General features: G+C 40.4%; 2 protein-coding genes across 5 annotated transcripts; one reads left to right on the top strand and one right to left on the bottom strand.

Annotated features, from left to right (window-relative positions):
• Positions 1-907: 907 nt before the first annotated feature.
• Positions 908-10,183, top strand: stt3a (STT3 oligosaccharyltransferase complex catalytic subunit A). 4 transcript variants are annotated; one of them, XM_086131263.1, is made up of 19 exons: positions 922-958; positions 1,435-1,521; positions 1,594-1,714; positions 1,789-1,849; positions 1,926-2,047; positions 2,156-2,301; positions 3,518-3,608; positions 3,694-3,800; positions 4,363-4,527; positions 4,716-4,896; positions 4,991-5,146; positions 6,241-6,332; positions 6,418-6,573; positions 7,286-7,474; positions 7,575-7,691; positions 7,762-7,864; positions 8,510-8,698; positions 8,893-9,008; positions 9,470-10,183. In XM_086131263.1, exons 3-19 carry the CDS (start codon positions 1,627-1,629, stop codon positions 9,506-9,508), a joined length of 2,118 nt encoding a protein of 705 aa, XP_085987389.1. In that variant the 5' UTR covers positions 922-958; positions 1,435-1,521; positions 1,594-1,626; the 3' UTR covers positions 9,509-10,183. The 4 variants fall into 4 exon arrangements, with proteins under 4 accessions (XP_085987391.1, XP_085987389.1, XP_085987390.1 ...); XM_086131265.1 differs by lacking the exon at positions 1,435-1,521 and having other exon boundaries at positions 908-958; XM_086131264.1 differs by lacking the exon at positions 922-958 and having other exon boundaries at positions 1,208-1,521.
• Positions 10,184-10,871: 688 nt separating this feature from the next.
• On the bottom strand, positions 10,872-17,595 carry LOC147193515 (uncharacterized). The gene is made up of 7 exons (XM_086131961.1): positions 17,525-17,595; positions 16,685-16,767; positions 15,055-15,854; positions 14,655-14,970; positions 14,516-14,576; positions 11,508-11,751; positions 10,872-11,400 (listed from the first exon to the last, which is right to left on the bottom strand). The coding sequence occupies exons 2-7, from the start codon at positions 16,727-16,729 to the stop codon at positions 11,136-11,138; spliced, it is 1,731 nt and encodes a 576-aa protein (XP_085988087.1). The 5' UTR covers positions 16,730-16,767; positions 17,525-17,595; the 3' UTR covers positions 10,872-11,135.
• Positions 17,596-18,125: the final 530 nt, after the last annotated feature.

Genomic DNA, 18,125 nt, shown 5'->3' on the forward strand with positions numbered 1-18,125 from the left:
TTTTTAATTTTAAGCATGTGACTTTAATGTGGACTCAGCCTGTTATTTCACAAAGTGCTGTCAGCACAAAACTGCACAAGGCTATGTGTTCATTTATTGTTTTATTTTTGGTTTTGGATTTGTTTTTGGAGCTGAGGTAATAATTATTTTTAAAACTAATTTGTAATACCTATTTCCATCATCTTTTTTCATTAACTTGTAGGCCATTCATTGTCTGCACTGCTTATCCTCACTTCGGTCGCGGGTTTGGTGGAGCCTATCCCATTTGTCTTTGGGCAGTAGGCGAAGGACACCCTGAAATGGTTGCCAGCAAATCATATTGCACACAATAGATGACAACCATGCATTCACATTCAACAATCACACCGTCGGATAATATAGAGTGTCCACTTAACCTGCCATGCATGTTTTTGGACTGTGGGTGGAAACCGGAGTACCCGGAGCAAACCCACAAAGGCATGGGGGGAGCATCCAATCTCCACACACGTAGGTCCAAACCCGGAATTGAAGCCTTAACCTCTGTACTGGGAGACAGAACAGGCTCATCCAGGACAACGACACAACAAAAACCTACTATACAGTATAGTTTAATGGCTTAACTTGGTTAGTTTATTTTAAAATAATTTATTATGAGCGTGCAGTTTAGTTTAATATATTTTTAGCATACAGTATGTTCAAATATTGTCCTGTATATTTTGGGGGGGGGGCGTATTTTTTCAGTAGCACTTCGTGCTTTAATCAGTAGGAGGAGACAAAAACGTTCCTTAAGTAAGGACACGTCACTACACTAAAGTGGCGAGGCAGGTCACCAAATTTGAGCAACAGCTAAGCAACCAATCAGAACCATACATGATCACGGTTTTGACTGACGCTCAACCAATCAGTATGTACTATCGGGTGAATGAGGCGGGAATAGTGTTGGTTGTCTTCAACTCATGAGTTCACAGGAGCGAAGCTGGTAAGTGCAGCTCAATGAACATAAGTAATGGAATGTATTTTCTTCGAGAAATAGCACGTAGTTAGTTAGGCCATTGTGCCGTTTTGCTAGTCATCCTCGGTTAACATTAATGGAAGAGTTGTTGGGCTGGACTGTACATAAAATAAACGAGTAGCTTAGCCATGTTAGCAATTCAGACTATTGGAAGGTAAAATTACCAGATCATCAAGCACGCCTAATTATTGTAGGGACTTTTTTTTTGGTGTTTCGATTTGTTGCATTTTCAGTCACTTTATTTAGCTGACTTACTTTCTACGTGATTGTGGACGAATTTCTTAAAACTGGCAGCCATAACGGCTCTTTTGGGGATGGTGTAGGCTGTAAAATAGCCATTCACAGAATAGTCGACCTACGTTAGAGGTTGCGTTGTATTTATTTTCATTGTCTTTTTAAATGTAAGTGTGCATATTTAATGGCACAACCTCAAATCTCTGCAGAACTTCCCAAGAAGAGGAGGCGCTTCCTAGTTTTCTGACGCCACCTAATATAGTGCGTGGCCTTATCTGGTTGGACTCCCAACAACTGTAAGAATGGGAATTATTTTCCACATTTGAAATTAATTCGAATCTATACATTGTTTGTCTTCTGCTCATCAGTTAGTTAGGTGAGCTGTCTTCAACCTCGCCACAATGACAAAATTGGGCTTCCTGCGTTTGTCCTACGAGAAGCAGGACACGTTACTGAAGCTGCTCATCCTTTCTATGGCTGCTATTCTCTGTGAGTGTCTTCACTACGTGCAATTAACATGTAAACAAATGCATTATTCCTTAATAATTATTCTTTCTCTTCAGCGTTCTCCACCAGACTTTTTTCCGTCTTGAGGTTCGAAAGTGTCATCCATGAGTTTGATCCGTAAGTGCTTGCTTACTCAAAGTTGTGCTGCGTTTGATTTACCCCAAAAATCCTTCCACTTGTGAATCACCTTCAGGTATTTCAACTACCGCACCACCCGCTTCCTGGCAGAAGAAGGATTTTACAACTTTCATAATTGGTTTGATGACAGAGCATGGTATCCACTTGGGAGGATCATCGGTGGCACCATTTATCCTGGTAGGAATGAGCAATAATGCTCAATTTCAAGATGACTGACAATATTTATTTGAACAGCTTAAAAAAAAAAAGCGACCATGCTAACGCATGTATTTTCTCCTCCACCAGGCCTGATGATCACCTCGGCTGCCTTGTACCACGTCTTACATTTTTTCCACATCACCATTGATATCCGCAATGTTTGCGTTTTTTTGGCTCCCTTGTTCTCCTCCTTCACAGCTATTGTCACCTATCACTTCACAAAGGAATTGAAGGTAATTTCTAATGAATCATAAGGTGTTTTTTAAATTATTATTTTCAGAATCAGAATCATCTTTATTGGCCAAGTATGTAGAACACACAAGGAATTTGTCTCCGGTATAACACGCTGCATTAGTATCATAATAAACAAGGACATGACAAATAAGTATGGAAGGACATTTCGTAATGTAAGTGAACCGTAGTGCGGTGGTACCACCCAGTGACAACTGTGAGACAATGCGCAAAGTATCAAGCAGAGCTAAAGCGATCAGTGGTAGAATACAATACTATAACAGTTGTACAGTTGGTGCAGAAAATCATTGAACCATTTTAAAGTGACCAGTAGCAGTATTTGTAGTACAAGAAGTGTGCAATTGTCCTTGAGCGCTTTGAAGTGTCTGGTGCGGTGGAGTATACGTCAGTGACTGTTTAGTGGGTTAATGGCTAGAGGGAAGAAGCTGTTTAAGTGTCTGCTGGATTTGGTGCGCATGGATCGGTAGCGCCTGCCTGAGGGGAGTAGCTGGAAAAGGTGGTGGGCAGGGTGCGGGGGATCCAGGAGGATTTTCCGTGCCCTTGTCTTGATTCTTGCAGTGTGCAAGTCCTCAAGAGTGGGTAGGGCGGTGCCAATGATTTTTTCCGCCGTCCTGACTGTCCGTTGAAGTCGGATTCTGTCCTTTTTTTGTGGCTGCCACAAACCAAACCGTGATGGAAGAACACAGGATTGATTCGATGACTGCCGTGTAGAACTGTCGTAGCACCTCCTGTGGCAGGCCATGCTTCCTCAGCAGCCTCAGGAAGTACATCCTCTGCTGGGCCCTTTTCAGGATGGAGTTGGTGTTGACCTCCCACTTCATGTCCTGGGAGACTGTGATTCTCAGGAACTTGAAGGTCTCGACGGTTGACACAGGGCAGTTGGATAGTGTGAGGGGCAAGCTGTGGTGAAGGATGTTTCCTGAAGTCCACGATCATCTCTACAGTCTTGAGCGTGTTCAGCCCTAGGCTGTGTTGGCTGCGCCAGGCACAATTATTATTATTATTTTTTTATATTCTATTATTATTATTTATTTTTGTCACCTGGGGCAGGCTCCAACTCCCTCATTGTCCTAAATAGTGCTACTGGGGAAAAAAAACATGGATGAATGGGGTTAGATCATGTTTTTTACTGTGGTGTATATCATGTTTGATTTTACTTTATAGTGCTTATAATTTGTCGCTCACTTTTCTGTTTAGGATGCTGGTGCTGGGCTGTTGGCTGCAGCCATGATTGCTGTGGTACCTGGTTACATCTCCCGTTCTGTTGCTGGCTCCTATGACAATGAAGGTATAGCATAACACGCATGCCTCTATTTGACATGTGAGAAGACCCCTCCAAACAAAATATTTTTCATCCTGTCTGCCCTACATAGGTATTGCCATATTCTGCATGTTGTTGACTTACTACATGTGGATCAAGGCTGTAAAAACAGGATCTGTATACTGGTCCTCGATATGTGCTCTGGCCTACTTCTATATGGTGAGCAAATACATTTTCACAACGGTTTAATTGTAAGGTCTTTTTGTAAAATATCAACTGGTTTTGTATAACATATGACACACCCTTTCTTTTAATATCAGCATTTCTTAAAAAAAACTGCTGGACTGGAGCCTGCTTTCTGCTCGTCGTCTTGCCCATCATCGGAACTAAAGATCTCAATTTAGCCTTTAATAAAGCTAAAATTGACTTAGCATCCCCGGCCCTTAAGTTACGTCACCTAACCTGACATCTTCTGGCACCCCCTTGATATGATAGCTGTATATCGAGACAGGCTAAGTAATAATTACATTTTGTGTCTATTTTTAAAAGGGTGGAAGAAAACCTTAACTGTCATCTATCACAATTTTGTTTACATTTCCAGAGTTTTCCTGATGTCCAGCTCCCGAAGAATTTGTGGAAATCTGTAGCATTTGCACATCTGTAACACATTTACAGTGCATATAGAGGAAAACCAGATTGATTAATCTCAATACAATACAATGTTTACATGCATACTTGCAATTCCTTTAGCTCTCTTGTCTCATCCGTTGTATGTGTGTAGGTATCTTCCTGGGGTGGCTACGTGTTCCTGATCAATCTTATCCCACTCCACGTCCTGGTTCTGATGCTCACTGGACGGTTCTCTCACCGCATCTATGTAGCATACTGCACAGTCTATTGCCTGGGCACTATCCTGTCCATGCAGATCTCCTTTGTTGGTTTCCAGGTAGGGTTATTTTTACTTTCACTGCACCTGCACAGCCCAATGAGATCCAATCTAAGAACCATATCAGAACGTTTTTGAGCTGCTCATCTTCTCAGCGAATGTAATCCAAGCTAACGTTGCTAGTTGTACTAGTACCGTTTTGAAGGGCCTCGTCAAATATGATCTTTCTGTCCTCTCCCCGATGCTAGCCGGTGCAGTCCTCAGAGCACATGGCTGCCTTTGGTGTGTTTGGCTTGTGCCAAATTCACGCCTTTGTGGACTATCTACGCAGCAAACTCAACACTCAGCAGTTTGAGGTGCTCTTTAAGAGCGTCATCTCCCTGGTGGGATTCCTCCTGCTGTCCGTGGGTGCTGTTCTCATGCTCACAGGTAGGTCCAAAAACAGTTGTGGGTTGAGATGAAGCAGTTGTGGAGACTTGAATCGGTGCAGTAAATGTCCTGTACCGTATTGTCCTGACCCCAGGAAAGATATCGCCATGGACTGGTCGTTTCTACTCTCTGCTGGACCCCTCCTATGCCAAAAACAACATCCCCATTATTGCCTCGGTCTCTGAGCACCAGCCTACAACATGGTCCTCCTACTATTTTGATCTCCAGCTGCTGGTGTTTATGTTCCCAGGTAAGTGTTCACTCACTACTCTCTCATTTACACGGGGTAAACCGAGGGATTTACTAAGGAGTTCTTTTCATATGGCGCGCAAACTTATACCTGAATTGAAATCTGCTGTCGTATATAACCTACGCTAACGCAGTAAGAAAGTCATAATTACTGTTTCTGTATGAAAATAACTGAAACAAGCAAATGGCAAGTCATTAAGTGCAGTAGAAACTGTGCATGCTTGATTGTGCCCTGTGACGACATATTGTTAAACTGCTCTGTGAACTTGCTGTGCACTTTTTTTTTTTTGGTAACCTTGAAAGATGTTGGGACTGTCGTAACCCGAGGACTCCCCTGTAAATGAAAGACTTTCCCTGAATATGAAAAAACTCTCAGGCTGGTGCAGTTTTTCACCTCCACAAACCACACCCACACTGCTGAACATATTTTGTAAATTAATACCTCACTGGCAATTGCAATCAAAGCGAAGCATTCATATATCGCTTGCATCGGGTGGAATCCCAGTAGAGTGGTTCCTCAAGTTACGAACTTAATTCATTCCGTGACCCTGTTTGTAACTCGAAACATTCATAAATCGAGGTAACATTTCCTATATAAATGAATGGAAATCCAATGAATCCGTTCCAGATGGTGTATGGTTGAAAGTGAATACAGTACAATATAAAAATGATTCAAATTTTGTTGTTGTTTCACAGTCTAGAAAAACTTCTTTTTTTCCCCATGTTTAGAAATGTAGGCAGCTGATTGGAAGGTGTGTGACCGTGCGCATGCTCCAGTGTACTGAATACTCTACATACTGTTTACATCCTGTCAAACCTTTTTGTCACGTTAATTATAAGTCGAGGCGGCCGCTGTGAGAATTGTGATTGGCAAAACTCTGTGTGTTAGTGGAATGTCCAGCTGTATGCTGAACAGCCTTCTCTTTGTTGCTACAGAGGAGACAGCAAGTTATATGTGGGCTTTTTGGGGGTGTTTACAGCCAACAGCAACATCAAAGTTATTCTGATGTCACAGAGATGTAAAAAAAATCTGTTTCTATTGAATGCACAGATCAAATGTTTATTTTCCTGATATATCCCCTCCTTTCGCCACAGTTGGTCTTTACTACTGTTTCAACAACTTGTCGGATGCCCGGATTTTCATCATCATGTATGGTGTGACCAGCATGTACTTCTCAGCTGTCATGGTAAATCCCGGATTAGCTCATCCGAATGACTTTACCTGCTCGTGCTTCCTGTATGAAAGTCATCCATGTCTCCTTCTGCTGCCAGGTTCGTCTGATGTTGGTGTTGGCCCCTGTCATGTGCATCCTGTCCGGCATCGGCGTGTCCCAGGTGCTCACAACCTACATGAAGAATCTGGATGTCAGCAGGCCGGATAAGAAGAGCAAGAAACAGCAGGACTCCACTTACCCCATCAAAAACGAAGTAGGTGATTTGACTTTGTAGTGCGGTTAAAGCATTGCCGCAATAAAATTCAGCGGAGAGTGTATATAGCATGATTTTGTCCTGAAGCTCATATTTTTTTAATGGATTCTTTTTTTACCGATTTATTGACTTGAATCTTTTTTGGAGGGTTTTTTTCCTATTTAAGGCTTAACAAGTCATTAACATTGATTGATTGTGGTACTTGGTAATGTTATGATGGATTCCAACAACAGCAAAATTAGAACACAGAACATCTACTCACTTAAAAAAAAAAAACATGAACTAATCACAGGGCAAATATAGAGACAACTACTCGCATTAATGCTATCACTGAGTTGGAACTGAACCCACGCGGCCAAGTTGCCATTGGTGACCACAATTCTGTAAGATTAGTTGGCCAAATTGAGAAATTGGCAGCATGGTGGTCCATTGGCTTTCCTGCAGCAAGTTTAGGTCCAGGCCTGGAACGACTTCTCTGTCGAATCTCCTCCGCAGTCCCTGGATATATCGTTCGGTCGATCGACTCGAGAAAGACGATGATTGTCTTAACTTGTTATCCCAGTGACTTTTTTTGGCTGCTTACCAGTCCAGGGTGACTCTAAAATGTCATCTGATCCATTGAATGGATGAATTGACACAATTGATTACGATCAAGATGTCGCTGTGAGCGCACACGTATAATGCTAAATATCGGTGGTGTTGTGTTTTGTAGGTTGCGTCTGGGATGATTCTGGTCATGGCCTTCTTCCTAATCACGTACACCTTCCACTCAACCTGGGTGACAAGCGAAGCCTACTCCTCTCCCTCAATTGTCTTGTCTGCTCGTGGAGGGGATGGCAGCCGCATCATTTTCGATGACTTCAGAGAGGCCTACTACTGGCTTCGCCACAACACCCCGGAGGTTAGTAATATCCCAAAATATTGGGTAGGGCTCCAGAGACAATAGATCGATGCATGCTGAACTCACTCGCCTTATGCTAAGGTGCATGATTTTATTTCAGGATGCCAAAGTCATGTCATGGTGGGATTATGGCTACCAGATCACTGCCATGGCAAATCGAACCATTCTAGTGGACAATAACACGTGGAACAACACGCACATCTCGAGAGTTGGCCAAGTGAGTAGAGCAACCAGAAAGAGGCGCCATGCTCATGACAAATCTCTCTGACGGGCTTCGTCTACTTCAGGCCATGGCGTCCACGGAGGAGAGAGCCTATGAGATTATGAGGGAGCTGGATGTCAGTTACGTCCTGGTCATCTTTGGAGGGCTTACTGGTTATTCCTCGGATGGTATGTTCCAACAACGGTGAAGTCAAACATGCAAAATTGATGCTTACCTAAATACAGGATGCATTTTCACTCATGTTTCTCAATGGAAAGTGATTTTTCCACTGACCTGTTGTGATGGCTTCCACTAGTTTTGATGCCATTTTTTAGTCCTAGTTGAGTGACACTGTCATGTGCCACAGCAGACACGGGCACCGCCATCTTATTTATTCTCTGCTGCTGACTGTCAATCACAAGTCTGAACATGGCTGCTGTTAGATTTGTGGAAGTTTGGTTGATGTCTTTTGATTGTGTGGCTACGACAAACGGCAACGGTTCGTTGTCTGAATGAAATAGAAGCTCTCGTATAAATATCTTTCACACTGTTGACATTATTTTGCCACAGAACAAAGCAAAGAGTGTTTAGATTTTTTTTTCTCCCCTCACCGTACGTAAAATCATGAACAGGTGAGTTTTTCTGTGCGTAATGCAAGATAGGCTTAAACAAGAATAAGAAAAATAGTAAATAGGTGAATCTGCGAATGCTGACCAGCTAATTTGCGAGGTACCCTGTGCAAGAAATTTTTGGATTTGTCATTAATTGCTCGTCCTAGAAACACAAAGTACCAAGAAATATTTCATCTGTGAGCTGCAATTGTGTTCACACAGATATCAACAAGTTTCTGTGGATGGTCCGTATTGGCGGCAGCACTGACACAGGGAAGCACATCAAGGAGCACGATTACTACACACCCACAGGGGAGTTCCGAGTGGACCGCGAAGGCTCGCCCGTGCTGCTCAACTGCCTCATGTATAAGATGTGTTATTACCGCTTCGGCCAGGTCTACACTGAGGCCAGTGAGTAACTTTGATGAGTCAAGTGCTCTCAGTTTATCGGTGTCTGAAACTTGCGCTACATTCACGGGACATGACCCCAAATTCGATTGAGTATGGAAAGTATGAGCTGCATGTCTCTTCTGTGTTTAAATTTTTTTTTTTTTATGCAAAAGTGCTCAATTGTGTGCATTGAAGTGTAACGATAATCTTTACAGAGCGCCCACCAGGTTATGACAGAGTGAGGAACGCTGAAATCGGCAACAAAGACTTTGAACTGGATGTGTTGGAAGAGGCCTACACGACAGAACACTGGCTTGTGAGGATATACAAGGTAGGGCTCTCCTCATTGGGTTCTTTTTTTGCAAAGGCATTTGTCAACGGCACTCAGTTGACACATTGAGATTAAACTTGATTTAAACGTCACCTTCTTTTCATAGAGCACCCAATAAGGCCGTAACAAAAGACATGTCAGAACTGTGTAAACATTTAGAGGCGGTGAAAATCCTGGTTTTAAAAGGTTGTGTCAAAGAATCCTATTTAATAAAATAAAAAATATGATATTTGTAAATGATGGCAGAATGGTATGGTGGTGAGCACATCTGGGTGTTGGGGTGACCATCAACGTTATCATATCTGTACCATCCGTGTTTTCATTTGAAATACGAACACCATTTATTTTTTTTAAATCCATTAAAAAAATTTAATGTTTGTATGTTTTGCCTATTGTTTTAGTCTCCAACAAGGGTCTTTTCCATGATTTATTTTCACTTTATTATTCATTCTAACTTGTAGGTTAAAGATCTGGACAACCGGGGTCTTTCAAGAACATAATCCCCCCTTGAAGAAAATGAAACACCCTGTTTGCGCACAGCACTGAACACCTTCCCCTGTGGTCAACAGATGAGCTGTTCAACAATACTTTTTTTATACGGTTTGTTTTGGGGAAGAAAATTGCAAAGAGATTTGTGTGGGTGTGTATGTGAGAATCATTTTTTTGAATTGTTATAATAAAATGTCTGAGAAGGAATCCAAAGGGGGAGGTTTTCCTATTACCCATTCTGATTGTGGAAAGTCTAATTTGACAAACTGGCCAAAAGACAGAAGAAACCTTTTTCATTTTTTATGTGGTCGAATAAAGCAGGTTTCAACGTGTGGAAAATTGGTGTGCTTTAATTTTTTTTCTGTGTCAGCAGGACGAGCTGTTTTTCTGACTCTTACCACAGCAATATCTCTTCAGTTGTTAAAGGTAATTTGTGATCCCAAATGGAAAATGGTGATACTGATGGCAATTTAAAAAGAGAGGTGACTGGATGAATCGCAACAGTAAGAATGATAAACTGGTACTTTGCACCAGCATAAAAAGTAGCCATATTCTTTTGCCAATCGCCATAGTGACGTGTACTACTTTTCTGGCCACTTCTGACATCTTCCTTTCTGTCTTTCTTACTTTCGTGACAGAGACATTAAATGTGCCAAACTATAAATTGTACACTCTGTTGACAAAGATGACTGCCTCCATGTTTCTTTATAGAGCAATTTGTGGAATTGTGCAACATAATAGATGTTCCATCATGCTTTACTAGAGGTAGTGTTTTTTTCTGCATAGGCCTCATTGTGTTACTATAAGCAAATCATTAGTGTTAAAAAGTGTGTGTGTGCATATCAGTTTCATAAGGATCAGCTTTTTTTTTTATCTGACATTTGAGTGTGTACTTTTCATACCTACTCTAATTTAGGAAAAATGGTTGAGAAAAAAAATTCAACTTGACAATCTTATTAAAAACTATAATTTTCTGAATTAATGTAGCAAGTGACCCTGAGCATGATCTGCGGCTGAGCCCAAGCTATTGGGCACTAGGCAGCATATTTCAATGCAAAATGCCAGTCATGAGATTCCATTCCATCGTGCACATATTCAAGACAACCGTAATTTTGCAAAAATAAAATAAAATTAAATAAAATCCACAGGTGTGTGACATGGTTTGAGCAATGAAATATTACATTCATTCATGGTAGCATTTTTAAAAGGAAATGGTTTAATTGAATGTTTTTATTTTGATTCTGTCAGTTTCACATTTATATTCTTGACCATTTTAGTTGTGTTCGTTCTCTCGAGTAGGCTCCTTTCCCCCCATATTTTAAAATGGACAAGTGCTATTCATATAAAATAAAATAAAATAATGAAACTTTTGTTAAAAGGTCAGACAAAATTGCCTTTATTGGAGTGAGCTACTATAGTTGTGAAAATATAAGAGTCAGTACGTTCAGAACTTAAAAGTGGAAAGGCAAATGTTAACATTTCATCAAAACCAAAAAATAATAAGATCACTGGATATATTAAAATTAGTAGACAGAAAAATATGGTCACATTGTTTAGTTTCAGTCCAAAAATATATACACTTTTTTTAAACCAACAATGTTATATAGTGTATACAGTACAGACATACCATGTGCATCATTACAGTTTGACCTGGTCTGGCAGGTCATCCGTAAGAGCAGAATTTTTTCTGTAGACATAAGCATTGAGACTGTCATCCAGTTTAACCAGCTCGGCCAGCGATGACACACACGGGTCATGATCGAGCACGGACGACGGCAGATATGAAGATTTGCGCTCGATGCGACGGGAGCGGCGCACGGGCGTCAGAAACTTCAGATCTTTGATGTTGCTTTTCCGCCTCGAGGTGCTTGTCTGGACCTCGCCTTCGATTGTTTTCTTCACGCTGCAACATATGAAGGTCATAAATGTTTTGACATCTCGGGTTGAGTTCCCCTTTCACATTACTATAGGATGTTAATTCTATGATTGAGATTACAGCCGACAGTTTACCTTTGCAAATACGGTGTTGTTTTGATACTGTATTTTACAACGTAGGCATGACCCGTCTGTGGCATGCTGTCCATGTCAGAATCATCACATTGAACTTCTTCATCCATCAGCACTTTCTTTTTACTCTCATCTGTCAACATCTCCTTGGCATCTTCATTCTTAGACACATCCTTGACACATCCATCCTCCGGAGCTCCTTCCTCCTCTTCAGCAATGTTGCACATGTCTGTGCTCTGTGGTAGTTCTGGGAAGACATTGGCATCAGGTTATGGAAATCATCACAAAATTAGACTTTCTACCCAAGATCTCTTCAGATCCAGAAATTTTACTTGTGAGAATTGGAAAGCGGCGCACACAAGGGATGGATGGATTACACCGTTCAGCAAATTTAAATCAAATGTGGCTCAGTGGACCCGAAATGTATTTTTTGACGACGACTTCTAAAATGTTTTTACTTTTGCCGTAGCACATTAGGTTTTTGAAATATTTTTGTATTTAAGTTTGACCTATAAAAGTTTTGTCAATATGGATTTTACAACGATGACGTTTTTACTTTTATTTTTTTTGCTACAACGTGCCCTGAATTCATAAATGTATCAATTATTAAAGCCTAATGAAATGAAGAAAACCATTAGGGCAGATTCAGAATCAGCGCGAATAATTCATCTAGAAAAGTTTACTTGCATCGCTGATTAAAAAAATAAGTAGTATAACTTGGTTAACCAATGTTATCAACTGACCCCATTATTACCGCCCATCTTCAGCAATATTGGCATTGGAATCACCTGGAAGTCACTCCTAAAACCAGCTTTACGTTCCTATTATCACAGTGTTCGTTCATACAGATAGAACTTTTTTTCTACTTTGTAATCTGTTGCATACTGCAGCCATTTAATATGTCAAGTACAGCTCGATTTGGTTAGAAAAAGCTTTCAGTTTTCAATCTCATGTTGCACCGCTGCGACTAGGTGGCAGACTGAGCAAACCTACGGGGAAGCGAATCACAATACACCGTCACCTTACATAACACCTACGGTGTCTAAGAGTCAAAGAAAATAAATAAATAACGGGGTGGGTGATTGCAAATAAATACTGCTGTGTTCGGCAAGAATGTACTAACAAGAACAAACCCATAATTATTTACTTTGCACATTTTTTTAATCACTCAAGGCATGCTGGGTTCACCTTCAAACTATGCTAGCATAGCAATTATTAATTCGAGCCACAAAGAAAAGCAAAACTGACAATCACAGCTTTTTGAGGAATGGTTTTCCAGATAATTGAACAGAGAAGTCCCAGAAAGTTTCAATGTGCTGCCTACGTCACCTGCAGCCAGGTAGTCGGCAGATCGAGACGAGACGCAGCAGAATCTCGCGATACCAAGCTCAGCAACTAGCTTCGGTTGGCTATTACTGCCTGCTAAACACGTTGCCATTTCGCTCTTAACACAACAGTTACAGCCTCCATGGCAGCGAATAAACTACACTTCTTACAAGTATCGTTCTCACGAAGAGATTACGAGGAGTAATTAACAGAGGGAAAGCCGGAGAAGCCATGCTAATTTGCTAAGCTAACGTAACGTCAACGTGAAAGACCGGAATTAAAGTGCTTGGGTGACGGAGTACACTTCACAGAGGTCTTGCTGGAACTGCGTCAAAGCGGCGCGTATCCAACGTTGATCAGCAAAAGAGCAGCCAATTTCATAAGGGTCTGCAGATATATTTTATTCAAACTAATCACACAGTTAAACTAAACAGAAAATGTTAGGGTGTCTCGTACGTCAACCAGGAGGAGTTGACTCCAAGATTCAACGTATTATAATGAAGATAAGCGACTGAGAAAGTGAATGCACATTCTATGTTGAATGAATATTTTACAAATGTGATTTGTTTTCACGATACAGCTCTGGGATTTGACTTGGATTTTTGAGATCTGCAAAACAAATGTTTTCACAATTACATTACAGTAAACCTCATCTTTTTTAATTGTCATCACCTTCTGCCAGAAACTTTTTTTTGTGCCTCATTTAGATTGATATCCACATTTGTGCAAAAATATGCAGGCTACTTTGCTTTTGTTTACATTTGATCATTTTATTCAGCAGCACTTACTGACTGCATTAATCATTTTTTTTGGGTCCGTTTAATGTCACTTCAACATAAAATGAGAAAAGGTAAGCAGTCATAGTGTTGTACATACAGTATATATATTTTTTATAAAATACCTATAAAGATATCATTATATAAAATGGCCAATATCGTGATAGATTTTTTCCCCCCATATCGTCCAATACTAGTATCAAAACTACCGTACCTTAACTTGAGCCAGGAAAAGCCATGTTGGCATTTCAAGAGACTCTTCAAATGAAAAGTTATTTTCTGACACATTTGACTCAACCCATTAAAGTAATTGCGTTTAATATTTCCTTAGTTTCATTATGATCTTCACCGTTTCAATAAAAGTTTACAATGATTCAGTGTGTTGGCCAGAGTTGGCGTTAAGAAATAAAACCCTGTCCATTATAATCAGGCCCAACATTCTGTTGAACCATTTGTTATTATGTGGGGGTCCTCCGTTTATGACTGAATTTTGTTCCTATAACAACTACATAACTTGAATCTGTGCCCATACCCTTACATACAGGGTTCTCACTTCTGAAATTATTTTCCAGTGCATTTGTTTCATCTGAAGTGCAAGTCAAATTATCACAACAGACACGAATAAATTCCACGCCCAAGCTGTTTGAATGTACAAAATATAAGGTGCAATTACACTTATAAATATAAATAAAAATAATTGCACCTTCTACTTTATACAGGTTGCTTTGATGTTACAAAATACCATACCAAATTGACAAAATACCGGTGCCACACTCTTGTTATTGAGTATGACTGGGCCAAACAGAGGACACCTTGTATTATAAAAGTATTTTTTCCTGCTTGTATACATTGTTCTGGTATGTTCTTTTATGCTACACTGCATTTTACACTCTATAAAACTGCACTCACCATCCTGGTATTTTGAAGGCGTCTGCATGGCTTCCAGAACATCACACAGGTTCAGAACAACCTAAAAATACAATAAAGAGCAATGTAAGTGTTAAATGCAACAAAGCATAGTGCAATTGTATTATTTTAATCCCCTTACATCATCAAATCCATCCTGCGCAGCAGGCAAATCTGAATCAACATTTTCTAGGTCGAAACTTATGTTCATTTTCACCGGAGGCTGCATTTGCACAGTTTCAGGAGCTTCCTGGGCAGTGTGCTCCGGTTTTGGTTGGCCCAGACTGGGCTCTGGTTCTGTCTTTGCATCATCCCGCTGTCCCTTAACACGAGCCTGGGATTTCACACTTGCTTTAGGATTTACAGATGCAGATATTTTTTTTTCTGTGCGTGTGCTTGTCATAGCCGGTCTCTTGAGAGTCTTGCCCTTGGAAGCCAGCCACACAGCTAATTTTGCCCTGCAATGATAAGAAAGTACTGAGCATGCCTCACCGGCAAAATGTCAAGCACAAACAATCAGGATTTTAGATGAAGACTTTCACCTTCTTTCCTCTGTCGTTTCTGTACATCTGTACTGACTGAGGGTGCTTGTGACAGGAGGCTTCTTGACCTTCTTATCAGTTACGGCAATCTTTGGCATCATGGGTGCAGCTGTTGTGTTTCTGGAGCTGGTGGGTCTTAATGTTGCCGGGACAGTAGAGGAGGTCGGAGGGCGGGCAGAGCGAGGTCCTGGAAGACGGCCACTGGGTCCAGGTTTGGATAATTGCACGCGTCCATCCAACAGCGATTTAGACGTCGTTGGGCCAGATTTTTGGAGGTTGCGTCCAGGGACCTCAGCAACAGACTTTGACCTGCTTTTTGTCAAATTCACAACCTTTTGGCTCTCGGTTTTGGGTGGTGCTGGTTTTGACTCCGCCCCTCGAGCTGTCGCACTTGACTTCCAAAGTGATCCAATTTTTGACTCCACAATTTTACCTTTGTAGAGGCCGGGGGCAAATTTAAACGAAGCTACCGCAACCGGTGCCCTTGTGGTATCTGTAACTACTTTTTCATTGTTCACTATCTGTTCAGCAAGAATGGCCTGGTTCCGTGCAGATTGTTCGACCTCACAGACAGCACCACCATTCCCATCTTTCTGTCTGGACTTGCCTTTCAGAACCTTACCAGATGTCGACTTCGTGTCTTGTATTTTGGAGGTGATTTTACTGACACCATTTCTAACCAGGATCTCCTGTTTCCTATTGCTTTTACATTGGACAGAGACAGCTGATATTGATTTTGAAAAATCTCTTCTGATGAAAGACTTGACTCCATCACCAGGCTGAGCATTCTCCTTATTTTCCTGAAACAATTCAAAACAAACCTTTAGAGCAATCCAAAAAAAAAAAAAAAAAAATACTACCGTTCACCAGATGCTTTAGACCGGTTTGGCACTGCAGATCCAAGTTCCCAATTCTAATTTAATGCCTTTATCCATCTACATGGATATTTCAAGTGACAAATAACCAAAATGGCTAAGTTTACACTGAGAGAAAGAATAAAACAACCCGTATTCTTCAAGTATAGTGAAGCACGCATATTCACAGGAACATGTCCTCTGTTATTCACATAAAAACTCACATACAGGTTTTTTTGCCATTTTGATTCAGGGCAAAGCCATGCTTTATTCAAGTATCTTTCGTAAAAATTCTCAACCAGCTCAATTATTTCCGGTTGTTTGAAACACTATCTGCTCGTCACCACTGTTCTCCCAAAGAAAAATGAAAAAAATTGAGTTGCAGCAAACAAGAGGCACTACTGCTGAGCATTGTTGTATGCCTCGTTGTCAGGCGTCCAATCAGTACAACAGTGTTTTCCTTTTTTTTAGAGATGAAGAAACAATATTGATATTTTGCTGCGGAGGTCCAGCCTTTATTGTTTTGTGTCCTCGGATAAAGTTATGTCTGTCCTCACCAGATAATATGTTTTCAGTTCACATGAATGCATCTGATGTGGCTCTAAACAGGCTCTCACTGTGAATGTGAACAGCTTGCTTTCATCAACATTTTCGGAAATCGATAAATAATGTATACATATTTATATATATGTAACTAAGCAATTACATGTAATGTCAGTTTTCCATCATCGGCCCTCTTTAAATGCTACTCGCAATAAGGTGACAAAGAAACTTACTTTTCTGTTGGCTGGGGTTTTTCTTGAAACAGCAATGTTGCTCATGGTGCAAGCGCAACCTCGTGATATTTCACTCGTTTGTCCTAAAACATAAGATTAGGATCTTTTAATAATGACAATAAATCATAAAATCCACTCAATATATCAAACTGAATACATCAGATCGAATCCATAATTAAATAGTATAACATTAAACTAAAAACAACAACAACATAGTTTTCTTTTTACTGACAGCGTATTGTACACTTTCAGCATGACTACAACATTTACTGTGTGACAAGAAGATGAAATAGAAAATGCTGTAAATTTATCTGGAGTAACTGGCCAATGGGAGCCGTTCACGGCAAAAAAACAAGAATTACCGGTCATGGTACAGTAGAATAACCACCGACATTATCTTATTCACTCAATGTTGTGGCGTTCAAGAGAGAGACCGGCGTATTTCTATTCACTAAGACAATGACTTCATGGAAATTATTAGTACGAGAAAGCCCTTTGATCGGGATTTAGCCGTTACTCGTAGTTGTCTGGAGCCATTTCTGCAGGAACTGAAGATGTTGCTCAACTCAACTAAACTGTATTTATAGAGGACTTAAAAAAAACCACCGCTCTAAACAAATTGCTGTACAAGGAGCAAAAATAATGCATACAACTACAAACAAAGTACTATAAATGAATAGCAAAGGCTGTAGAAAGCACAAAAACAGGACTAAAAAAAGCAAATCAAAGCTCATGCCGAGCCAAACTGTGCATTATTAGTTTGCTTGAACAGCGTCAAACATTGCGATTTATCGCCTCGTATGAACAATGACATCAGTCAATATATCTAAAACAACTTACCCTCCGATTGAACGTGTGTTGTAAAGTGGAAGAGCGCAATAATGTGGCAAAAGTGTGACACAAAAAACAAAACCGGCCACTTGGCTTGAAATGTATCATTTGAGTTGCCGCTACTACACTCTTATTGGTTAGGGTGATCTCGCGAGGGTGTCAAATCAACCAATAGGATATGTCAAAACAAGGCACGAGATCGAGGCACCGCACTGGTTTGAATTATTTTGAAACGAAATCGCATTCCAGTATTACTGGTCACGAATACTGTTCCGCCTTCAATTCCAGGATACACAACCAAGGGTTTAATAAACAAAAATGAAATTTACTGAGGAAACGTATTTTTATTTGTATCTAAATTTACGTTCATCAAAATTAGATAAAAAGTAAAAAAGTAAAGTAAATGTTGGAAATGTTTTTTTGAGGATTCAGATTTAGTCAGGCCAAACAATGCAAGCATTATTCCCAAAACAAATCGGATATTGTTTCCTCTTCATTTAACCAAAAACAGCGCAGTGAGTTCATGTTAATTGTATATTTTCGCGGGGTAGGGTAACACTTATGAAATATTTTGAAATTGGCCTCTTTTATTTTGTTTCTAATCAAATAT

The sequence above is a fragment of the Hippocampus guttulatus genome, chromosome 15, assembly GCF_054856545.1.
Source record: "Hippocampus guttulatus isolate MCC_2025c chromosome 15, RoL_Hgut_1.0, whole genome shotgun sequence".
Classification (NCBI taxonomy): domain Eukaryota; kingdom Metazoa; phylum Chordata; class Actinopteri; order Syngnathiformes; family Syngnathidae; genus Hippocampus; species Hippocampus guttulatus.